Raw genomic sequence first — 25,694 nt, forward strand, 5'->3', positions numbered from 1 at the left:
AATGATTAGATTAGGTATAGTTCACATGTTAATAGTGCAATAAATCCGGTTGATTGAACATTTCTTTTTGCAAATGCAAAGTAGTGGCAAACCATATTCTTTATCACTTTTTTTTTTTTAATTTGAAATTTAAATCCAAATATTTATCCGTACTCACTCTAACTCTGCAATATTCATCTATTTGTACTGCTAAAGACTGAAGTGGTTCACAAAATAATTAAATAATAACACGTGAGGTGCCATGTATATCTCATACTAATATATAAAAATTAATTTATCTACTTTTTAATAAAAAATAAAATATAATCTAACTCACGACATAAGGAACTCTGTACTACTTTTACTCCAAATTGCCATCGCAATACACCACTCTAATTTTTTCAACTTTTTCATCATGGGTTTTTGTTAATAATATTTGTTTTTCATATAAATGAAATTTCAAAAATTTTTAGATTTTAAGATTAAAAAAATAAAAGGATTTTTATTTATAATTATTTCTATAAAAGGAAAAAAAGTACAGAAATTATGTTGTTGTTTTTTCTAATTAAGAATATTTTAAATTTATAATGTTTTTGGGAAATAGTTTATTGATTTATTTTTTATTATAGTTATATGAGCAAATTGTAATTAGAGATATTTATTTTTAAGTTTAAAAATAGAAAATCTTGGCACTGCCAGCACAATTACATTTGATAAATAAATAAATTACATTTGATATTCTTTGTTTTTTCACATTAGACAAAAGTTTTAACATTTCTTTATAACTTTAATAATTTATAATACAACAATTAAAAACGATAAATTCATTTTTAAGAAAAAACTCGTTGAACCCAAAATTAATATTAACTGAAAATTACCATATTTAATAATTTAATTTTTTTTTATTTTAACTCTAAAAAATAATTTAATTTTTAAAATATTTTTATAATAAAACCAAATGATAAACTTAATGTATAATATTTTTAATTATTTTATTTTATCTCTTTTAACATTACTATTATCGTTTAAAAACTTCAGTTCTAAATTTGATTTTTTAAAATAATATGAAATGTATTTTCAATGTAATATAAACAATTTTCATAATTTAAATTTAAACTTTACATTTATCAACAGTCTAATTATATTTTGTACTTAATTTTAAGTAATACAATAACAAATTTTATAACTTAAATTTAGTACTTGATTTTTCAAAAAATATCTTTTAGCATTTAATGTTTCAATTTATCAAACAACACCTTAGTTTGATTTGGCTTAAATTGTTAAATTATTTATTTAGTGTCTATAATAATTAATTTAAATGGTAATTATTAATCAAATTCTTGTAGCTTAAAAAATAATAAAATTTAAAATATATTATTAGTCATTGTACTTTGACTAAATTTAAGATTTAATCCCTATATTTAAAAAGTAAAAAAAAAATTCTACCTTTTTTTATTTTAAAAATTTAACTCAACCATTTAAATCGTAACTATTTTCTATTAAAATTTGTCAATTTGAAAACTTAGTTAAGCTACTCTCATATCACTAACCAAAAATAAATATGATAAATTGACAAATTTTGATAAAACTATTAATGACATAATGATTGGATTAGGTTTTTTAAATTAAAAATGTATCTGATTAAATTTTTAGCTTTATAAATACAAAAACTAAATTTCAAACTCTATACAAGTAGGACTAACAACATATTTTAACCAATAATAAAATGATATCTGTACTAATAAAATTTCCGATTGACTCTTAACTCAATTGACATGAGTACTGTTGTCAATGTAAGAGGATTTAGTTCGAGTACGCTGAAGCGCATTAAAAATATCAAATTGTTGAAAAAAAATACTAATAAAATTTAGTAAAAAAAAACCGATTCCATATTTAATTCCATATGTTACTTTCTCTGGCTCCGCCACTTTATTATTTTTCCGTTTTGTTGTTTTTTATTTAATTTTTTATTCTTTAAAAAGCATTCATCATTATATAAAGAACACCAAAAAAAAACCCCAGAACCTTCTTTTTCCTCCTGTGGGTGTGTGTCATTTTGTATCTAAATTATTTTAAATTTCTTGCATTCCTTCTTTACTCTGAAAATAATCCAACTAAAGTTGCTGTCTTTATCTAATAATATATTGATTCTCAATCAAGATTTCGTTTAAAAAAAAAATATCATTCACTTTGTTTTCCATTATAGGATAAGAGTTTTCAAGGTGTTTGGATTCCTAGAAAATCCACTATATAAAGACCAAAAAGGGAAAAGAAAAAACCCAATCTTTTTCTTCAATGGAGCGCTCATTTTCCTTCATTTTCTTGCTGTTTATCTTACCATTTGTAGTATCCCAAGAGTCACCCATTAAGACAATAGTGGTTTGGTAATGGAAAACAGATCCTTTGATCACATGGTTGGTTGGATGAAACAAGGCATAAACCCAACCATCAATGGTGTAACTGGTAATGAATGTAACCCATTTCAACCAAACCCCAAACCCAAAATCCATTTGTTTCACTAATGATGCTCAGTTCGTAGATCCAGATCCAGGTCATTCTTTTGAAGCTGTTGAACAACAGGTATTTGGTTCAACTCCCTCCTCATTCCCTTCCATGTCTGGTTTTGTAGAACAAGCCTTCTCAATCTCCCCAAACATGTCTGAAACAGTCATGAAAGGTTTCAGACCAGAAGCTGTCCCTATTTATGCATCATTAGTTAAAGAATTTGCTGTGTTTGATCGTTGGTTTTCATCAATCCCTGGTCCAACACAACCTAATAGACTCTTTGTTTATTCAGCTACTTCCCATGGTTCAACTAGCCATGTCAAAAAACAATTAGCGCAAGGGTACCCTCAAAAAACAATCTTTGATTCACTTCATGAAAATGGTAAAGATTTGGGGTTTATTTCCAAAATATACCCACAACTTTGTTTTATAGAAACCTTAGGAAACTCAAATATGTGTTTAAGTTCCATCAATTTGATTGAAGTTTAAAAAGATGCTTGAATGGCAAGTTACCTAGCTTGAGTGTGATTGAACCAAGGTATTTTGATCTTAAAGGGTTACCTGCTAATGATGATCATCCATCACATGATGTGGCTAATGGTCAAAAGTTGGTCAAAGAAGTGTATGAGACATTGAGGGCAAGCCCTCAATGGAACGAAACATTGTTGGTGATTACTTATGATGAACATGGTGGGTTTTATGATCATGTTAAGACACCATTTGTTAATGTTCCAAACCCTGATGGGAACACTGGTCCTGCTCCTTCTTTCTTCAAGTTTGATAGACTTGGTGTTCGTGTTCCTACTATTATGGTCTCTCCTTGGATCAAGAAAGGCACTGGTAAGTTTTGAATTATTTAATTTTCAAAGGGTCAAAATTGCAGTTTTTTTATGTTTGAATTGTTTACGTTTAAGAGGGGTTAAAAGTGCAATTGAACCACTTGTTGCTGACTTTCTTTTGTCATATGACAACATTAAGATTTCAAAGATAGATCTGTGTTTTCATGCATGGTTTGATTTGACAAATGCGATTTGGTTGATTTCTTGCAAACAGTCTTTATTTGTATGACTCCACCGATTTGACATTATTTCGCTTTTTTTTGTTATTAGAAACATGTTACTTTGATATAGAGCTTAGTTTGGTCGGTTCATATGACATTTTTAAACTGTTTGTAATTTTACTTGGGGTAAATTATACTTTTTAAGTTGTATTTAGTCATTTATGTTTAAATATTACGTTTTAGTCATATACTTATTATATTGTAACATTTTAATCATTAAATCGTAATTGTTGTTAATGTGTAACAATAAGCTAACGTGACGTGTTAATATTACTTCTTTCAAATAAAAAGAACATGTTAATATTTAATTGGTTCTTATTTTACGACCCATAAAGACTAATTTCTTCAGGGTTCATGGTAACTCCAGATTTAAATCTAAATTCATTTTCTTAAACTGCAATATACGTTATGATTGCTTGCAACTTTTTCTCCTATTCCAAAATCGAGGCTCTGAATTAAGAAAAGAAATGGGTTTATACTCTACTCTAAGAATAGGTCTGAAATGAATCTCCTCACCTACAACTCTTCTTATTTCGTAGAAAAAAATGTAATCAGTCATCATGTTGTCACGTTGACATTCCGTAAGTTCGATATTCTTGAATTCGTAATAAAAAACTCATTGCTTTGTTTTATGTTTTTGTTGTAGTGATAGTGGTCCAAAAGGACCAACACCAAACTCAGAATTGAGCACTCATCAATCCCTGCAACAATAAGAAAATCTTCAACCTTTCTTCCAATTTCTTAACTCACAGAGATGCTTGGGCCGGCACTTTGAAGATTTGTTTCCCACTTAACTTCCCAAGAACTGATTGTCCAGGTATTGACCCCTCTATTCAAAAATAAACAAATTAATCTTTGTATATTAGATTAAAAGCAAACTGATCAGTCTTTTAAAAATTTCATTCAATTCTGCTGTTAAAAACTGATCCGTGCACATCAATATGAAAAATACACATAGTAAGTCATATGTCACTACTTAATTTTCGTCCGTCGCATCAATTTTCAATAAAATGACCAATTTGCTCTTTAATCTAATATAGAGAGATTAATTTGTCAACTTTTTGAGTAAACGGAACAAAATGCAATCTAACTTAATACAGAGGCCTCATGATTCTTTTACCTAGAAAAACCTTAAAAATTCCTAAGAATATGTAATAATAAGACCATGTATGTAAGCCTGTTCATCTGAATCTATTGCAGAAACATTGCCAGATGTTGTACCTTTGAGGACAACTGAAGCAAAAGAAGATGCTGCTCTGTCTGAGTTTCAAAGTGAGGTTGTTCAACTAGCTGCTGTCTTAACGGTGACCATTCTTGGAGCAGTTTCCCGATGAGATGAGCAAGAAAATGACGGTGAAAGAAGCTCATGAGTACACCAAAGGGCCGTTTCCCGGTTCATACGAGCAAGTAAGAGGCCCTCAAGTTGGGAGCTGCCGAATCTGCCATTGTAGATATGCGATCATCGCTTACAACGAGATCTTCGAATCCGTAACTGGTTGAACTCGAAAACCTCGGTCCTCTTCTGTATTTTATCTATCAACCCTCTAAATTTTCTTACAGGTTTAGAAAAAAAAAAATGATGTTCTCAATTAAATTTGTCAAAGTAATGCAATAAAACATAGTATTTTAGTGAAATAGTGTGTTTGAATCATTATTATATTGTCCTATTCAGTTTCTGAAAATTGGTAATTTTTGGATCATTACAGATTCGTTGAAGCATATACACAAATTCAATTACAAGAAACTAAAGAAAAATAAATAAATTGAGTTCAAGCTATAAAAGCTCAAGCACAAGTTGAAGCCGATACCCAATGATCGGACTCGACTTCGAGCTCAAGTTCTAATACAAATAAGAAAACAAAACAATCAAAAGAAGCTGGTTGAATAAAGCATTAGGATACTCGAATTTGATTAGTTCCACAAAGCAATCTCAAGCCCAACTTGATAATGATCGAGCGAACTCGATCTTTTTTGTAGTCAAACTTAAGTAACTTGTGAGTATATGTTCATGTCTCATTCAACTCTTAAGCACTATCATCAAATAACACAATAGCACCTATCACAGGTAATTTCCTCCAAGTAAACCATATCATCATCATTCAATGTAGATATTTGGTTTCATATTTACCTCCTAGGGCACTCTTTCGGCAACTGAGATAAGTCAGTTTTATCGTCCAAACTTTACATGGAACAAGGACTTTGCCAAGTCGATACATCCGTAATAAGCTCCCGTAGTTGATCTATTAGACGCTTTAGTATACATTCTTGTTTGCAAGCTCCTACAAAAAACAATACCGATTAGTTGCATTTTTACAGGCATTAAATATGGGCGTTAACCTGCATTTTCCTTGAAATACTAGTGTTTGACATGTTTTGGACAATGTTTACCGGAGTAAGCAGATACGGATACAAGAAATAGGCGTTCGAGTTCTAGAGAGATATATGCAAAAAAATAAAAAAGGGAAAACCATATTCGACACTCATCCGAGTCTGGGTGACATAAGAGTATACATCACAGAAACCCAAATCCAGGCCCATTTTAAGGAGCGAATGATATTACCACAATTCTTCAAAGGGTGTAAACAAGAGACTTTTGATCACAAGCTACTTGAGTTCAACTCGAAAAAAAATTGAATTCAATTCGATATTATTGAGTCAAACTCAAGCAACTCTAGCTATCAAACGAGTAGAATTCAGGCAACTTGATACCCAATTCAACTGCTCATGAACCTAACCAAATTCTTTACTTCTATATATATTTAAATACTCAAATACCAAAAGCTTAATTTGAGCTGTGGTAATCAAGTCGAGCTTGAGTAGTTAGATTATATCTCAATCAAGCTTAGAAACTGATACTCATTGAGCTCAAGCCTAATATCAAACCACAAGCTTCAAGTCGAGCTTCAGCTATTGAAAGAGTAAAATTCAAGCATCTTGATACTTGATTCGAACCACTCATGAGCCTAATTGAATTTTTACTTTTAATAAATATATATTTAAATTCAAAATCAAGAGCTTAATTCGAGCTCAAGCTCAAGCTCATGTACGGTAATCAAGTAAATGAGCTTAATCAAGTTGAGCTAGTTAAATTATATCTCAAGCCAAGCTCTAGCTTAGAAAAAGATACCCAATCGAGCTCAAGGTACAAGTTTGAGGTTATCACCCCTAAATTATGAAATGCCCAACTTAAAAAAGACTATAAAATTATGAAAATTTCACTGCAAAATTACCTTCCTGAGATTCGAGGCTTCTTCTTCCAGCTTTCAATATCAGCTTCATCTGCAGGACTAGTTGCCGTTGAACCCGTTTCAAATGCTTTTGCCTATTTAAATATCAATAAGAAAACTGCAGAATCAAATTCATATTCAAATAACAAAAAAATTGAAATTTTAACAAACCCATGAATCCTACATAACAATTACAAGTCTTAAATTTGAGCTAAAATTAAGGGTTAAATTCTACCTATTAGTCCCCGTACTTTGCAAAAGTTGTGAATTTTAGTGCTGTACTTTAATTTAGTTATTTTTAGTCCCTGTACTTTTTAAATTTTAAATTTCAATCCTAAATGGCAAACATATTACTCTCTAAAAAATTATCTCAAAATTTGAAAAGTATATAATCATAGAATGATTAAATTAGAGAATATAGACTAAGTCTATATCTGTACGCTCTAGTAATTGAACTTAAATAAATGAATTTAATTATTACTATTTAGATCAGACTAAAATTTTAAAATTCGATTAAGATTGACCAATTTGAAAAGTATATGGACTAAAATTATTAAACAAAAGTATAAGGACTAAATTCACAACTTGCGCAAAATACAGAAATTTTAACCAAAAAAACCCTAAAATTTTCTTTCAATACCTTCTGAGAATTGGGAATGGCGGTGAGCACAGTGCGAAGAGCAGCGACGGAGTTCTTATACCTAAGGCGAGCTTCATCGAGCGCACCATTGCCACTACCTCCAATTCCACCCATCTCCAAGTGATGTCCACCGTCGGACGACGAATCACCGTTTCCTAAAACGGCGCCGTTGGAGAGAGAAGAACCGTTAGGTGCAGCAGTATTAGTAGTAGTGTTATTAGTAGTAGGATTGGTGGACCATAAGGCAGGGTTGCAAAGCTCGTCGTTCATGGAAGAGAGGATTTGAAAAGCAGCTTCAATGGTTTCTTCTAGATGTTTTAGACCCTCTGATGCAAGTTCCTGGTCGTTTTGTTGCTGCTGTTTGTTGGTGTTGTTGTAGGACTTACCGTGGGATTTTCTTCCATTTATCAACCAAGGGTTTCTGACTTTGCTATGATTTTCTGTTTGGACGCCGAGAAAATATAAAATGGAGAATTTCCCCAAGTGCACGAATGAAAAATAAATCTGGGTTAGAGCCCTAAACGTCAAATTTGAAGCTATTTTTGGGGCTAAAAATTAGTAAAAAATAAAAAAGGACGTCGACAGCAGGGTTCGAACCTGCGCGGGCAGCGCCCAACAGATTTCAAGTCTGTCTCCTTAACCACTCGGACATATCGACAGTTGTTGCATAATTGCTTTGAAATTGTTTTTACTTAATCGTTATAATATATAGGAAAAAACAAGGTCAAAGGGTCTCTCCTCTTTTAATTTCGATATTGAGCAAATTAATTCCTATAAAAAAATCAATTTTGAAAGTAAGTAACTAAAAATAATTAATCACTACGCTAATAAAGTTCTTCAATTGTTCATATTTTATTTTGATGTAATAACAAATTTAGTCTTAATATTTATACATTTTGTCAATTTAGTATTGATTTAACAAATATAGTCAGCAACATTTACACATTCTGTAAACAGTTACACAAAATATATGAACATTGAGCTTTAAATTTTTTATTTTATCAATCAAAATCATGCATAATTGATATAAAAACATAATCGTCTTAATTAATTGCCCTTAAGTTACTCACATTTGAAATTGAAATGAATTAAATTGCTCCAATTTTTTTTTGAGAGAGATTAATTTATTCAATATCAAAATTAAGAGGAATCGAAGAGACTTTTTTTTTTCATAAAACAACATTAAAAATATTTTGTCCTCTTTAAAAGTCTGATCTAACTTAACCTAAATCTGATTGAGGTCTAATATAATTATTAAATACCAAGAATTTTATCCGGTCCTTTAATTAACTTTATAAGATGTTAATAAACCAGCCAAAGATAATTACCTAATTTAGACTATCCATTTACCAACATTTATCTGTTTCTTTGAAATTATTGTTTATATTCAATTATTTAGCAAATTGTAATATATTGATATCCATTAAATCCTTTAAATATATGAAAAAAATTAAATGATACAAGCATAATCGTATAGTTTGTCTTGCGTTTTTAATTTCTTTGGTGATATTGCTGATAGATATGTGAGCATTATGTTAACCAGACTTAAATATGTTGCACATTAGAATATTGTGCCGACCTCAACCTCTGAGCTATCTGAATTATTTCATTTGGTGCTTTGTATAATTTATTCACCCCTATTAAGCCCTCCTGATTCCATTGCGAGTAGTATATATATATATATGACTATTACGACAATAAACAAGTTAACCTTCGATGGTCGATTTTTAAACCAATGCTCACTATTACTATCTAAGATGATAATTCCTTTCTATTGATACTTCCACACTTGTACATTAAAATCGATACTTTATATCATTGCGATGCGATTAAACTTAATCGTTGATTATCGGACTAAAAGCATGTACGAGCCAACTTTATATAAAGTCCCAAAATTAAGTTGCAAGGAGGAGCCATTGTAGACTATTTAAGAACATTGCTGATCCTTGTCAATTTGAGCAAATATGTTGCAGAGACTGCAAAATAGCAATCATAAATGTTCGATGTGCGAGTAGAATGTCAGTTTCTTAATTCAAGCAATAATAGATTAATGTCTCATAAATCTGAGTAAAAAAAAATACTGAAATAAATTGTGTTGTTCAAAAAATAATGAAGATCAATAAAATTATGATGAAAATATGTGTCTAACACCTAGAAATAAAGTGCTAACCTACTATAAGAGTTGGATTCTTCATTTTAGAACAAAATCCAAAGAATTTTGTCCTACAAGGAAAGATTGTAAATACATGTAAATGATGCTAATGGACCCTAAAAACTACTTGTGATCTAAGAAATAATTTTTTTCAATTTTTGAATACATACATGAAATGATTAAAGAATTTATTTTCTATATTATTATAGTTAATATTTTAATATTATAATTTTTTATATAAATATATAAGTCTATCAAATAATCATACATTATTCATGGATAATAATTTTCATATATACATTTAATTAATTTACATAATTAAATACCACATTAAAAAAATAAATGAGGATATCTACTAATTAAAAATTTACTTGCTCATTTTAGCTAACTGGCAATGTGTCCATTAACCAGAGTTAAAAATTAACCATCGTTAGGGTTTTACCATATATAAAAAGGTTAGGTTTATGCCTATATAAATAAATAGAAAATATTATTTTTTTGAAAAATTCCCCATTAAATAAAAAAATTTGTATTATTAAGAAAATTCTCAAAATTCAGGTTTTGGGGATTTTTGTTTAGTTAAATATATTTTAATCTTTCAGGTAAAAAGTAGGCAAATAAAATCAAAATTGAAACTGGGGATTCTTCAATGGCGTCTCTCGGATTGAATTTTCTCTGTTAAATGGGTAATTTGTTTCCCACTTTTTTGCTTGTTTTTTAGTTTACTCTTTTACGAATTCTTATTAAAGCCATTGATTGAATTGTTTACTTCTGATTGAGAATTTTTTTGGGGTTTTAATCAGAATAAATTAATTACTGAATTAAGGCAAAATGTGTTAACTAATCTCAATCACTGTATTGGAATTATCGGTTTCTTTTTTTTTTTTGGCAGAAATCAAGTTAATCGATGAACTTCATTCTTTTTTTCTTTATCTTTTTTTTTTAATTTTTTTTGGTTGAATTTTGTATTTAGATTGTATTCGTTCATTCAATGTGGATTGGGTTTAATGGCGTTTGGTTTACGGAAGAATTTTCTGAGAGGAATTTGCAAATATCCATTAGAATCTGTAACTTGATAGATTGTTTTCAGTAAGTATTAACATTATAGCATTTGTGACCACATTCTCTGCAATGTGTTATTTTTGAAAGCATTTATGATTGTTTCTTAGTTTCAGTACTCCTAGTATGTTACGATGTAAAACAAATGACCTCCAGCTCATGTTTTTCTTAGTTCAGTTGATGAATCCTCGGATTAAGGACAGTTTTAGCAATTCATTTTTCATAAACCCCGAACATGGAACTAAAACAGATATGGAGAGTACCTAAAAAACTAATAAATGATTGGTTTATTTGAAATTTCAGTACTCTAGTATCTTTAGTTTTAGTGAATGACCTTTGTGTGCTTTGTTTGTTATATCGGTTATGCATTTCGTTGTTTCAGAATCTGTTTTAGTTATTTCAAGAATTCGGTACTGAAGTTTATTGATTGATCGATGAATTGCCTTCCTGCACTAGTTTTTTTCCTTTTTAAGTAGTTTCTTGGATGAAAAGCATTTTCTGAGACACATTTGTTTCCAAATCTGTTGTGTGCTTCTTTTGGAAGTTCAATATTCGATTTCATTGACTCTTAAATTAGTTACTTTCCCGTGTACTTTAGCAAATAGATTCCCCGATAAAGAGTTTCTGGAATTTGATTGATATCGGTATAGCTTTTTGTTTGTATCTGTTACTTGCAATGTGTTGTTTTCGAATCTGTAAAGCTCGAGTTGAGTTTGAATGGATTCACTTTCTCGGGTATTTTTATTATTTCAGTCACTATTGTCTCATTTTCGGTTTTTTGGAATATATGGAATTTGATTAATCTCAAGAAGCTTTCATTCTTATTGCTTTATGTATCCTTGAGTTGCAAACTGCCCAATCTCGGTTTCATTGTTTTCCATTTTTGGTCTTGTAATGCATTGGAGGATTTAGATTATATCTTTTAATGTTAGAATCTGTTCTAATATCGTGTTCAATGACAAATCAGTTAATGAACTGAAGAAGGACACAGCAACGGTTAGCTACAGGCAGAGATGGAATGTAACAAAGATGAGGCCATTAGAGCTAAAGAGCTTGCCGAGAAAAAACTTGCGGAGATGGACGTTGTTGGTGCCAAAAGATTTGCTTTGAAGGCTCAAAACTTGTATCCTGAGCTTGATGGTCTTTCTCAGTTGCTTGCAACTCTCGACGTGTACATATCCGCAGATAAAAAGATCAATGGAGAAGTTGACTGGTACCGGGTGCTTGCTGTTCAACCATTTGCTGATGAGGATACCATTCGGAAACATTACAGGAAGCTAGCTCTTGTTCTTCATCCCGACAAAAATAAATCCGTTGGTGCAGATGGGGCTTTCAAAATTCTATCTGAAGCTTGGAATTTGTTGTCTGATAAAGCGAAGAGAATTGCTTATGACCAGAAACGGAACTTAAGGGGCAGTTATACTAATGTTTCACATGTGAAACCATCGTCATCAACGACAACCGGTCATAACGGTTTTTCCCAAAATTTCACCAATGAGAATATTTCGAACACCATTGGTAGGAATGGTGCTACTTATTCTAAGCCTACTCCTCGCTCAGCGAGAATCGATACCTTTTGGACAACCTGCAACTCTTGTAAGATGCATTTCGAGTACTCTCGGGTTTACATCAACTTAAATCTTCCTTGTATCAACTGTCGTACACCCTTTTTTGCTGTTGAAACACCAGCCCCAGCTATAAACAGCAGTAGCAAATATACTTCATTTTCCGACTTCATGAAGTTTCGCCAGGTTCATAATAAGGGACAGGCAAGATTTTCTGGTTCATCTACAAAAATTTCCCGGAAAGGCCAGTTCCCTAGTTCGGGAAGTAACATAAATGTGTCTCAACTGAATTCAACCACTCAAGCTACTGGTGTTGCTAATGCAGCTAGCGAAACATTAAAGCGTGCACACAAAGAAACAAAGGCCGATATCACGATAAAGGAAAGCTTGCACATGAAATGTCATCCTTCCCAGAAAACTGATGCAGGTTTAGGTATGGGATCTTCAGCTTCGGTTTCTAGTTTTGCAGGAAAGAAACATAGACCTAAGAAGAGGCGCATAGATGAAACCAAGATGGGAAATCACTCGGCCATGGGAAATGAAGGGGTTAGCAGTTTCGAAAATAATGCCGGAATCTCTAGAACTAATAGCATAAAGCTGCCTTCGCCACTGGAAATACGTAATATTTTGATGGAATTGGCTAAGAAAGAAATCAACAAGAAACTAAATTCGTGGAAGCTGACTTCTCTATCAGCTGCTTTGGATAAACCAAAGGCATTCGATGAGGGCTTTAGTGGTAACAATGAAGGAAATGGAACAGATGCTTTGACTATGAAACGCGATGCACACAAATCCGTGGAGTTTGTTGATATCAAATCTAGTGTTCATCAGCCCAAAATGTCTTGCTCTGTTGATACCGATCTTGATCCTGCTACAGAGGAACCTGATCCAATGTCCATGAATGTTCCAGATCCCGATTTTCATGATTTTGATCAGGATCGTACTGAAAAGTCATTCGGTGAGAACCAGGTTTGGGCTGCTTATGATGATGATGATGGGATGCCTCGTTATTATGCAATGATTCATGGTGTGATATCATTAAAACCGTTCAAAGTACGGATGAGTTGGCTTAATTCTAAAAGCAATGCGGAACTGGCTCCGTTAAACTGGATTGGTTCAGGCTTTTACAAAACTAGTGGGGATTTCTGGATAGGCAAATATGAAGTTAATAAGTCTCTTAACTCGTTTTCGCACAAAGTGAAGTGGTCGAAAGGCCGGAAAGGAGCAATCCAAATATATCCAAGGAAGGGAGATGTTTGGGCTCTTTATAGGAACTGGTCTACTGATTGGAATGAACTTACACCTGATGAAGTGATACACAGATACGACATGGTTGAGGTTCTCGAAGATTACAATGAACAAACGGGTGTTGCTGTTGTACCACTTGTTAAGGTGCCTGGGTTCAAGACAGTGTTTAGGAAGCATTTTGAACAAAGTAAAACAGGGATGATTCCAAGAGAAGAGTTGTTTCGGTTTTCTCATCAGGTCCCTTCATATTTGCTCACAGGCCAAGAAGCTCTAAATACTCCAAAGGGTTGCTTGGAGCTCGATCCCGCAGCTACTCCATTGGAACTTCTAAAGGTATTAACCGAAGCACAAGTGAAAGAAATGGAGGTGATGACCAAAACAGTGCAGGAAACGAAAGTAGAATCTGCCGGACAAGCCATCATCGAAGAAAACAAAAATAAGAAACCCCAAATGCTTGTTTATGGTAGACGATAACGAAGAAAACGGGAAACGTAGGAAACAATTTTGGATGAATAGAGAAATTTATCGAAGTGGAAATTTACAAGGATTCAACAATTTTATGTCCGAATCCTTGGGAAGAAGATACTGGCGAAAACGGATTCGTTAAATCGAAGGATATTGAAAGTCCAAGAAAGTCACAATGTTCATAGTCTTATATACATATACAATGGCAATTGAGGAAGCTGGAAATGAGTGGACAATGAAACTCAGTTCAAAGCTAATAGGGTCTTCTTCAAAAAACCGAGTTCAACTCAGGTATATATATCTATATCAATCTGAAGAAAACGTCTTAAAGATCAAAACAGCTTTTTTTTGCTTCTTCATTTTTTTTATTTGAAAGGACTAATTTTTTTGCAACACCTGGTGATGAAATTTCATCCAGGAGCTGCCTTTTCTTTGTTCAAAAGTTAAAAACCACAAATTTTCCTTCAAAATGTTTGCTTTTCTTGGAAAAGTTTAAAACTTGAATTGAATCTCATTATGTATTTTAGTATTGGAATTTTCAATTGAATTGAAACATGAACAATTTAAAAATTGATAAGAGTTTGATGATGTTTTATGCAATTAACTCTTTTATTTTTGTTATCATTATGCTCTTGCCTCTCATTAAAAAAAGGTTAATTTCTGCCATTAGTCCTTGTACTATCCATAAATTGTAGATTTAGTTTATATATTTTAATTTGATCATTTTTAATTTTTGTACTTAATGAATTTTAAAATTGACGAAATAGTAACAGTTGAATTGTAAAGTTTTTTTAAAATCTGATCTGACACATATTATAAGTTTATCATATATATATATATAACACCATGTTAACTTGTTATTTTTATATACAGCTATAGATTTAAAGACTCCGTTTACTATAAGATTAAAATTTCAAAAGGAACTAATAAATGATCCAATCGAAGAATATGGATTAAATTTATAACATTAGGCATTTAAACAATAATGAGAGTAAAATTTAATCATTTGATCAGTAATTAAATTAAAATTGAAAATCAATAGTTAAATAATAGAGATTAAATTAATCAAATTAAAATATAAGTATCAAATTAGTAATTTATGGAAGGGAAGGGTCTAAAATGAGGGATGAAGTTTAACCTTAACTGATGATGAGGTGGCATTGAGTAATTAATAAGAATCCTAATGCTTACATGGCATTATGAGTCAAAAAGCAAATCTATAAAGTTGACAATGATATATAATTAATTAATTTAATAACTGTAATAGGGATATTTAATTATTAAAGATTTGGTCTAATAATTTTAAATAAATTTTAGAGTTACAAAGTAATTTTTATTAATAAAATGAATTGTGAATTTTTTTATTTAAATCTTAATTCGTATTAAATGATTAATTAAGATGAGTTAAAGCGAAAGAAAGCATGAGAAATAAGTTGGACCAACTTCTTCAAACTATTAATTAATTCATTAAAATTCCACCCAAAATAATTTTGACTAAATTGATTTTTGTTTTAGTTTTTACTAAATTTATTTTAAAATATTAAAAAATAAAAATATTTTTTAAAGAATTATCTACTGTTGTTGGGTCGATGGTGGTACCAAATTTAGATAAATAAGATTTTTTTTTAATACAGATAAGTAATAATTCATAAATAATATTTTTATTTTGGAAAATAATAATAATAAACAAAGCCAGCGCAAAATGCAATGCCCGCTGTACCTTATCCCATCCATATCTGACCCTTAAAAATATCCACCGCCGCCACCACCACGACGATCACCACCGCCACATCCCAATCTCCCGCCATTTGTTCACCAGCCAATGGACAGTAACCTGCAAACTCAATCCACCCCATACCCACCTCAGCCTCCCACATCCGCCATTACCCCTCCTTCATCCGCCACAGCAACAGCGCCTCCTTTCCACCACCTCCTTCAACAACAACAGCAACAGCTCCAAATGTTTTGGTCATACCAACGCCAAGAAATCGAGCAAGTTAACGATTTTAAGAACCACCAACTCCCATTAGCTCGCATTAAGAAGATAATGAAAGCCGACGAAGACGTCCGTATGATCTCCGCCGAGGCTCCCATTCTCTTCGCCAAAGCTTGTGAGCTTTTCATTTTGGAACTCACTATCCGTTCTTGGCTTCACGCCGAGGAAAACAAGCGACGGACACTTCAGAAAAACGACATCGCTGCGGCTATTACGAGGACCGACATTTTCGATTTCTTGGTAGATATTGTGCCTAGGGATGAGATCAAGGATGAAACTGCTTTGGCTCCGATGGTCGGTGCTACCGCCAGTGGGGTACCTTACTTTTATCCCCCTATGGGTCAACCTGCTGGTGGTGGTCCTGGTGGGATGATGATTGGCCGGCCTGCCGTCGATCCCACCGGAGTTATTTACGGTCAGCCACCTTCTCAGGCTTGGCAGAGTGTTTGGCAGACGGCGGGGACTGATGATGGCTCGTATGGCAGTGGAGTTACCGGTGGTCAAGGGAATCTTGACGGTCAAGGGTATGTTATTTGTTTCCTTAATTTTGAGAATTTTCAATTTGGTAAAATATGTTGTTAGTCCTATACTTTAACCTTATTAAAAATTCAATCCTCTTATTTTTTTTTAATTTAAAAATCTTAATCCAATTATTATCATCATTTTACTAAAAAAATTGTCAATTTAACATGTCATGATGTATGAAGTAGTCTAACTAATATGTCAAGTTGACAAATTTTAACAGAAAAAAAAATAACAAGTATATGATTGGATTGAGATTTGTAAATTAAAAATAAAGTAGAAGCTTAATTTGGACTACATTTCAATTTTTGTCAAAATACAGGGACTAATAGCATATTTTAACCTTTCAATTTCTGGGTTTATTTTTTTAATTAAATTTTGGTTGTTTTTGCCCTTTTAGACATTGGTTCCACTCAAAATTTAGTTTTTTTCCCGTTAAAACTCTTTATCATATTGTTCTATTATCATCTTTAAGAATTTTCAATTTCTGGGTTTGTTTTTTGATTAAAGTTTTGCTTTCCTTTTTTAGCCATTGATTGCATTCAAAATTATGTTCTTTTTCTTAAACTCTTGCAATATTGTAGGATAAGGAAAATTTTGCTTGAATAGTGTTGAATTAGATACCAATGCTTTGAACTTTAGTCAAAGGAGCTGGTTCCCTTTTAGTCTTTTCTAAACCATTTCCCCATTCCAAGTACTGGTTTAATGCCATCTTTGCATTTTGTTTGATGGTTATGGTACGAAGGTTCCATTTTTATTGATTGAATTTGCTAGATTTAAATGTAAAACTGCATTTTTTTCCACCTTATTTCACTTAGCCTTTAAGTGATATGATAGTTATGTAGTGATGGTATTGAGTAAAAGTACCATGGAGGTACTGTATTAGGAGTCGGATTGCATTTTGCCTCCTCAACTAAAAAATGGGCTAAGTAGTCCCTATACATTAGATTGAAGAGCAAGCTAGTCTTTCTGTTAAAAGTTTTACTTAATTCTACTTGTAAAAACTGGTTTCTATACATGAGGTGCATGTGGCATGTCATGTGTCACTATTGAATGTTGTGTTATGGCATGGAACTAGCATCATATTTTCCATTTTCAGTCATTTAGTTCCTAATGAAAATGGGCTGGTTTGCACGTAGTCCTTGAATTGCTGGTTGGTTCCTTATCCGGTTATTTTCCCATTCCTTTTGCTCCGAATAGTCACTTGTGTTTGGCTCGACTCTTCATTTTGCTTGAAGTATTTGTGGCCATACTCATATAAAACACATATTCATGCCCAAAGTTTACACCTGACTTTGAGTAACATTGTTGCTTCCTTCGAAGTAAACATATAATCTTTCCCCTTATCCATGTAGCAACCAGGATGTCTAGTTAATCATCTCATTGGTTTGGTTTATTTTCAAGATAAACTATACTAGTAGTCACTCAACTATTAATAAATTTTTTTTTAGCTACTCAACTATGAAAATTTATAAAATGGTCACTTAACTATTAATAAACCTTTTTTGATCATACAACTATGAAAAGTTACAAAATGGTCACCAAACTATACAATTTTGTCTTTTTTGGTTACCTGCTAGCTAATGGTGTCAGCTTCTAAAATTGGCATAACAAACATTTATAAATTATGTCAATTTGGTATTAATTTTAAAAAAATTAACCCTCAATATTTACACATGGTGTAATTTGATTTTTTTTATTTTTATTTTTTTTTGCAATTTTTCTTTTCTTTGTGACATTTAAGGTTAATTTTAAAAGAATGAGAAAAGATGAAAATTATTATCCTAGATTTTTTGGTGTTTTCATTTTTTTTAGTTGATAATTTTGGTTTTTTAGTTTTTATGTGAAAGGGTCAAAGAAAAGAAAAATTGCAAGAAAAGACCAAATTATTATTTATGTGTAGATGTTGAGGGTTAGATTTTTTAGAATCAAGACTAAACTGACACAATATATAAATGTTGAGAGCTAAAATTGCTATTATGCCAACTTTAAAAGCTACAGCTATTAACAGTTGGTGACCAAAAAAGACAAAATTAAATAGTTAGATATCATTTTGTAACTTTTCATAGTTGGGTGACTAAAACATTTACTAGTAGTTGGGTGACTATTTTGTAACTTTTTATAGTTAGGTGATCAAAAAGCAATTTACTAATAGTTGAGTTACTAGTAGTGTAATTTACCCTTATTTTTTTCACTTTTGCATCCTAAGCACTTGCATTTTTGTTAAAGTTTCATTTTGCATTGCATTCTAGACTTCCTTTTGATCATATGCAGTAGGATTTTGCAGATTCAAACACCGTCTAAGTGTTACAGTAGCTAATAAGTTAGTTAGACTGTTAAGTCTGTTAGGCTGTTAAGCCTAGTTGTTAGTTGGCTGTTAGTCTTTCTCTCTATTAAATAGCAGATGTACTCAGAGTTCAAGATATGAAAAATGTATTCTTCTTGATCATTGTTATCTCTTTAGATTCATTCTTTTCATAGTTTAACACTAAGTATGATTTTACTTAAAACCTCGAACGAAAGACGAGAATCTTGAATCGTTCATTTTCATCCATGCGAACTTTTCTGAAAGACCCCTATAGTGCATTTTAACAAGGGTATGTTCTAAGACCAGCTAATATGCATTCATCTTTTTCCTAGCTTTGGTTGTTTTATTCATTTCAGTATAGTGATTCGGTTTGAATTGTTGATATATTGTCGCTATCTACCTGTGATAGTGAAGTGGATCGTGCTAGTGTTTAAGGAATATTTTCCTTTTGGTACCGGAAAATGCCAAGTCCGGGTTTTCAGGAGTACGTTTTGCAGCTGTTGTCACTTATAAGCCTCTTGGTATTGTAGCTGTTGTCACTATGAGCTGTTCATTGATCTCGGTTTCTTGCCGGCCATTGTCTAAGGTTTTGTTGCTTTTCTGCAGCTAACCTAAAATCATGGGTCCGATATCGTACAGTGGATGGTGTGGAAAACGCGTGGAACTCAGGTGATCTACTGGGGAATTTATGCTTTTGTGCTTATTGATTTATGAATGCAGTTGTGTTGGTATTGTTTATGGGAAAAAAGAAAAGCTACCTTGAATTTGATGACACTTCTATAGTAACTTGTTAAAAAAACAAACTCTTTTAACTCATTTTTAGTGCAGCTAAAACAATATCTTGCTGCCATGCCATATGACTTTGGTCCAAATCATATTTAATGTGCAGTTCTGTCTTAATTCTTCCAAAAATGATTATGTTGGATCTCTGGATTCTTCATTTTTGTTAACACTGTATGCATGTTTCGCATTGATGTTCAGTAGAAAAGAAGCCCTTGTAAAGAAAATTGAACCATCAGGTTTCAATTTTCGAAGTCGGGTTAGATGGATTTGAGTAAAATTGTGTCTGTGATATATTTATTAAAAATGCTCTTATTTTTTTAATTTTTTTTATTTAATCTTTATAAGAATTTACAATCTATATTTTAATTTTATACTTTTTTTTTTACATATCTAATTACAGTTTCATAATTTTTTAATATTTTATAGTACATATTTCCTTTAGTTTTGTAAAAATTAATATAATATAAAACATTACTTAAATTAATATAATATAATATTAGTTTTGTGATAATTACACATTTACATATTTAAATAAGTGAATAATTTTTTTTTGAATTTGTTTATGTAATTACAAACAAATTTATTTTATTATATTTAATATTTTTTACATATTTGTGTTTATATCATCCCATTCATAACACGCCTCTTATTTGTGTTTTTTCATATTTGGTGGACCTATAAAAATAAATAAATAAATTGGTAAAATCTAGAGGTGTTTCAGGATTCAATTGCCTTGAACCTTGTATCCGATTCTATTTCCAACTTATCTAAAAATCATTTAAAAATTAAAATAAACATAACTTTTAAACAATTTTTTTTTAAAAAAAACTATTCTACAATAATAAATTTAATTTAATATATCAAAAATAAAAAAATTAGTACTTACTAAAACTTAACAATCAAATACATTTATTGAGTTTTGATATAATATCTAAAACTACTCATTGCCCCTCCTCAATCCTTAAATAGGAAGGATAATGCAGCTCAACGCACTCAAACCCACATCCTCTTGCACGACAACAATACCAATACTAACCGAGGTAAGACTCAATTAGTTTATACAATACATGTTTTAAACTTTACAATCTATTACAAATTAATATTTATAATTATATAAAATTCAAAAATTTTAAAACAACGATTTTCCCATACATCACACGGAATATATAATTAATCAAAATAATTTTTGATAAATCAATTTTTTTTCATTATTACATATGAAAATTAAATTATTAGGAGAAAAGTAATGAGATTTTCCATGTAAGAGTAAGAAAGTCATATGATGATTTTGGAAAGCTTTTCCACTCCCTCCATTCCATGAACCAACCTTGTTTCTTCTTTTCTTCCTTTGCATTTTCTCCTTTTTCCAGTCTCTCAATTTCTACAAACAAAACTTTCTATATATGAAGAAGTTGGAGTCTATTATTCATTATTCAAAAGTCATCCACTATTTTTTTTTCTAAGGAATTTGTTGATTCAGCTACAAATCACCAAACAGCTAAATAAGGAGTTTCCAAGCAACTACCAAATTAATGACTATAACAAAATTTTAGTAGCAACTTTCATTAAAGTACTTAATTAAATTAAATTTCAGTAGGCAAGCATGCAAAGCCACTTTACCACATTTGATTAAATTAAAACTAGAAGAATAAAAAATGTATATATAACTATATAACCAGGAAATTTTCCCTGTTTAGCTTTGTTTTTTTTCCTTATTTTCATAATTATATCTATACTGAGGAACTATTTTATGCACTCTTCTCACCACATTATTCAGGGTCTCTTTTCAATTATTTAATAACATTTTAACAATTTTTTCCATGTAATTGATACATAATTTTGATAATTTTTACCTTGAATCAGTTTAGGATTCAAGGTTCAAGCTTCAAAATTCAAGTTTAGGGTCAAGGTTTAGGATTCTAAATTTGGGGTTCAAGGATAAAATAATTACCAAAATTATGTATTAATGATATGAAAAAAATTATTAAAATATCATTAAATAATTAGAAAAAGATCATAAATTATATGCTGGGAATGATTCATAAAATAATTTCGCCATATACCTAGCTATATTTGAGCATATGTATATATATCAATTATTAAATATAAATTAAATCCATGCATCGCAATGTAGTGAAATGTGTATAAATATAAATAAAGACTATCAAAAATGAAAAAAAAATCTCATAACAAAAAAAAGAGTTGGAAAAGTATGTTAATTTCGAGGGCGAACTATAAATATAATATTTTTTATTGTTGTATAAGATATTTCAAAATTCAAATGTATTAACGAAATATATATGTGAAATATTAACAATAAAGTTTAAACCTAAACATATTAACCTTTTTTAAAATCTATATAATGGATTTTTCCATTTTTATTTATAAATCATGAATACCATTCTTTTATTGCAATAAAATTGCTAAACAATTTTTTCTTAATTAACTTACTAAATATTAAATTGAAAATACATCAAAACTTTTAAATAATTTTTTTCAAGAAGATAGAGGCATTAATATGATAAGTTGAAAAACGTATCTTAACTTAAATGAAACAGTTATTAAAGTTCCTGTATAGAAAAAAAAATTATAAGTTGAAACTTTTTATTTTACATTAAATTATATTTTCACATTACAGAAAATAAAAAGTTTTAATTTAATGAATTTATTAATTTAGTTGTCAAGTTTTAATTATATAAATTTGATAAATTTGATTTGTTATTTTCTTCATTGGAAAGGGATGAAGTGAAATCATAATTTTATATAATCATTTCTCTCTATAAAATATAATTTTAAAATATATATTTTAAGTTTGAGAAAATATGTGGAAATGAAGATGTCCACCATTCACAATAATGAGAATGTAGTTAGTCTACATAAATTAGGACTAAGCTCAGAACATTGAAGCATATAAATAGAATAACCCAATGTGGCTGCTAGTCTGCACTCTTGGATCTTAGTTTTCCTCTTAAATATTTTTCGCTACTTGAGTTGAGTTTGATGGAGATGATGGTGAGGTCTGTTTGGCTTTTCGTGTTTCCTTTGCTTGTAACAAGTATTAGGTGGATTTATAGGTGGAGGAACCCTAAATGTAAAGGAACACTGCCTCCAGGTTCGATGGGACTCCCACTTCTGGGAGAGACCCTCAGTTTACTTGTCACAGCCAAGTCCATAGACATCCATCCTTTTTTTAAGGAAAGAATGAGTAGGTATGGTCCACTGTTCAAAACAAGTTTAGCAGGTAGATCAATTGTGATATCGGCGGATCCCGATTTCAATAGTTTCTTGTTTCAACAAGAAGGTAAACTTGTTGAGGTGTGGTACATGGATTCCTTCGCAAAATTGCTTCGCCAAGATACTACAGCAGCAAGTGGCTATGTACACAAATATCTGAGGCACCTTGTTTTGAATCACTTTGGTGTTGAGACTCTTAAACACAGGCTGCTGCCTCAACTAGAACGTGCCATAAATCAAAGATTGCAGGAGTGGGTTAAGCAGCCGGAGGTACAACTCAAAGACCAAACAGCTGCAGTAAGTCTCTTTCAATATATTTACTAATTTTTCTCTTCATTGAACCACTAGTTTTCTAATAAACAATTATTTGCAGATGATATTTGAATTTACTGCGAAGCACATGCTTAGTTACGAACCCGAAAAATCCTCAGATACTATAGCCCTAAACCTATCCAACTTCTTGGAGGGACTGATGGCATTTCCTATACGCGTCCCCGGTACTGCTTTCTACAGATGTAAAAAGGTAAGCAATTCAAGAAAACTAGAATTCCCAAAACGGAATTAAAATTTTTATATATAAACATTGCAGAGGCAGCAAAAAGTAATACAAGTAATAAGTAAATTAGTGGAAGAGAGAATGAATTCGGGAGAAGGTGAACGAATTAGCAAAACAGATTTTCTGGACCAAATTGTGGAAGACATGAGGACAGAATCATTCTTGACAAAGGAATTTGCCACTCATGTTCTCTTTGGAATCCTCCTGGCTAGCTTTGAGACTGTTTCTTCCACTATTGCCTTAGCCATCAAGTATTTATCCGACCATCCTTCTTTACTACAACAACTTACGGTACGTAAGTAATCAAGATATATAATTATTTAATATTTTCTTTCTTTTTTCTTATATATATATACTTGTATAACTCATTATCTGTAAATTTATTTATTCTTTCTTAACTCTTGACAAGGAGGAGCATGAGCAGATTCTTAATAAGAAAAGAAGAGATTGTAATCCTGGACTTGAAGATGGACTTGAATGGGAGGATTACAAATCCATGCATTTTACTAATAACGTTAGTCTTATAGATATCATCTCTCTCTCCTTTATATACAGCCAAGGAGAATCCATTTATACTAGTGTAAAAATAATTATTCGACAGTTGAATCTATCGATATAATTATATATATCACGCATATAAGTTTTTTAATAGATCCAATATCTCTATTATATCGATCTAAAATATATATTCAACAGTTGGTATTTTTTTCATAAAACAAATAATTAGAAATTTTAAATTTGCATCAAATTTGGCATGTATTATTTATATTAATGAAATATTAAATTCAATAATTGAATCCTTAAATTAATATTAATTGTACAAAAAGATACAAAATAAATCTCTCCTATATATATATATTCTTTAATTAATTTTAATTTGTTCCCTTTATTTAGGTTTTATCAAGAATCAAGGGTGATGTTTAATAATTAATTCATGTAATTTTGTGCTTATAAGGTCATCAATGAGTCGCTTAGATTAGCAAATGTTGCTCCAGGGATCTTAAGAAGGGTTATAAAAGACATTCATGTCAATGGTAATCATCTCTTAACACACAGTACTAACCATATATACATTGTTAAATTAAATATCTCTCTCTATATATGTGTGTGCATATTTAACTTTTCTTAATTTGTCAGGGTACATAATACCACAAGGTTGGGCTATCATGGTTGTGCCTGCAGCCCTACAGCTTAATCCTGAGGCTTTCGAAGATCCTCTTACCTTCAACCCTTCAAGATGGAGGGTATTTAATTACTTGTGTAACTATGTAAATAAAAATAATAATAAAAAGAGTTTGATAAGCAATTAACCTCTACTTTTTTAAGAACATTGGAAGCAATGCGACGGCAAAGAATTTCATGGCATTTGGAGGAGGCAATAGGACATGTGCGGGAGCAGAGTTCAGCAAGGTCCTGATGGCTATATTTTTGCACGTTTTGGTAACCAAGTACAGGTATATTGATTAATATGTTATGCAAGAAACTATATGTACATATATAGATGATAAAATTGAGAATAAAAGAGTACGTAAATTTGGGTTAGGTGGAAAAAGATGAAGGGGGGAGATGTGGTTCGTGCACCCACTCTGGGATTTGCCAACGGTTTCACCATAAGTGTTTTGGAAAAGGAACCGTAGCTTGTTACGCTCAAATGTTGAAGAATAAGGTTGACGCGCTGGATTTGTCTTCAAACCCAACTTCTGTGTTCCTACTTTCTGTCTCATGTACGGTACTCAACTCCATGATTATTGTATACTTATCAACACTTACCGTTAATTTTCACCATGTAATAATCCTTCGCTATAAATAATAAATGTGACGTCAAAGAATCTCCTCTAAGATGTGAAAAAAGCAAGAGAAGCAAACCAAAATATCTCTCTTGGATATTGAGACAAAATTGTCTATTTAAGATTTACGGATGAGTGCCAAATTCACTAAAAAAAATTATTATGTATAAAATAAAATTTAAATTCATAGTTAGAGCTGATCATGGGCAGGGTCGGGCTAGGTTTGGGTCGGGTCCAGGCAAAATTTTAAGCCCATTTTTTAGGCCCACCTTCTGGCCCGTATTAATTTTTTTAGCTTATTTCGTTAAATAAAAAAATTAAAAATATAATAAGACAAATACATTTAAAAATATAAAAACAAATATTAAAACAAAAAACAAATAAAAAATGAGACAAATAATTCTTAAAACAATACACAAATTGAAAATATAATAAAAAGTGGTTATATTAAAATTGAAAATAAAAAAGTAAATATGATTAAAAATAAAAATATATATATTTAGTATATAATTCGGGCGCCAAAAAAGTTTTACCCGAAACGGGCATTGTTTTTTGCCCAAATTCATATTTCGAACCTATATTTTTACTTGAACTCTCACATTTTTCGG

At 31.0% G+C, this 25,694-nt stretch overlaps 3 protein-coding genes, 1 non-coding gene and 1 pseudogene across 7 annotated transcripts; 3 read left to right on the top strand and 2 right to left on the bottom strand.

Moving 5' to 3' along the window:
• The first annotated feature begins 2,219 nt into the window (after positions 1-2,219).
• Positions 2,220-5,108, top strand: LOC121226752 (non-specific phospholipase C6-like; annotated as a pseudogene).
• Positions 5,109-6,754: 1,646 nt separating this feature from the next.
• LOC121226753 (mediator of RNA polymerase II transcription subunit 30) lies at positions 6,755-9,071 on the bottom strand. The gene is made up of 3 exons (XM_041110421.1): positions 9,047-9,071; positions 7,412-7,851; positions 6,755-6,866 (listed from the first exon to the last, which is right to left on the bottom strand). Exons 1-3 carry the CDS (start codon positions 9,069-9,071, stop codon positions 6,771-6,773), a joined length of 561 nt encoding a protein of 186 aa, XP_040966355.1. The 3' UTR covers positions 6,755-6,770.
• Positions 7,988-8,069, bottom strand: TRNAS-UGA (transfer RNA serine (anticodon UGA)). Its single transcript has one exon. It is a non-coding gene; the product is annotated as a tRNA-Ser (tRNA).
• A 970-nt stretch (positions 9,072-10,041) lies between the features above and the next one.
• LOC121226755 (nuclear transcription factor Y subunit C-1) lies at positions 10,042-19,626 on the top strand. 4 transcript variants are annotated; one of them, XR_005924434.1, is made up of 4 exons: positions 10,068-10,249; positions 11,590-16,420; positions 19,141-19,247; positions 19,333-19,626. XR_005924434.1 is itself a non-coding variant. In XM_041110424.1 (3 exons), exons 2-3 carry the CDS (start codon positions 15,723-15,725, stop codon positions 19,334-19,336), a joined length of 702 nt encoding a protein of 233 aa, XP_040966358.1. In that variant the 5' UTR covers positions 10,068-10,249; positions 11,590-15,722; the 3' UTR covers positions 19,337-19,626. The 4 variants fall into 4 exon arrangements, 3 of the variants coding, with proteins under 3 accessions (XP_040966356.1, XP_040966358.1, XP_040966357.1); XM_041110424.1 differs by lacking the exon at positions 19,141-19,247; XM_041110423.1 differs by lacking the exon at positions 19,333-19,626 and having other exon boundaries at positions 19,136-19,247.
• A 2,830-nt stretch (positions 19,627-22,456) lies between these two features.
• LOC121226756 (cytochrome P450 87A3) lies at positions 22,457-25,130 on the top strand. The gene is made up of 8 exons (XM_041110425.1): positions 22,457-23,040; positions 23,117-23,266; positions 23,333-23,590; positions 23,709-23,813; positions 24,255-24,333; positions 24,437-24,543; positions 24,626-24,753; positions 24,843-25,130. The coding sequence occupies exons 1-8, from the start codon at positions 22,510-22,512 to the stop codon at positions 24,934-24,936; spliced, it is 1,452 nt and encodes a 483-aa protein (XP_040966359.1). The 5' UTR covers positions 22,457-22,509; the 3' UTR covers positions 24,937-25,130.
• The last annotated feature ends 564 nt before the right edge of the window (positions 25,131-25,694 follow it).

This window comes from Gossypium hirsutum, unplaced genomic scaffold (assembly GCF_007990345.1).
Source record: "Gossypium hirsutum isolate 1008001.06 unplaced genomic scaffold, Gossypium_hirsutum_v2.1 scaffold_386, whole genome shotgun sequence".
Taxonomy (NCBI): Eukaryota; Viridiplantae; Streptophyta; class Magnoliopsida; order Malvales; family Malvaceae; genus Gossypium; species Gossypium hirsutum.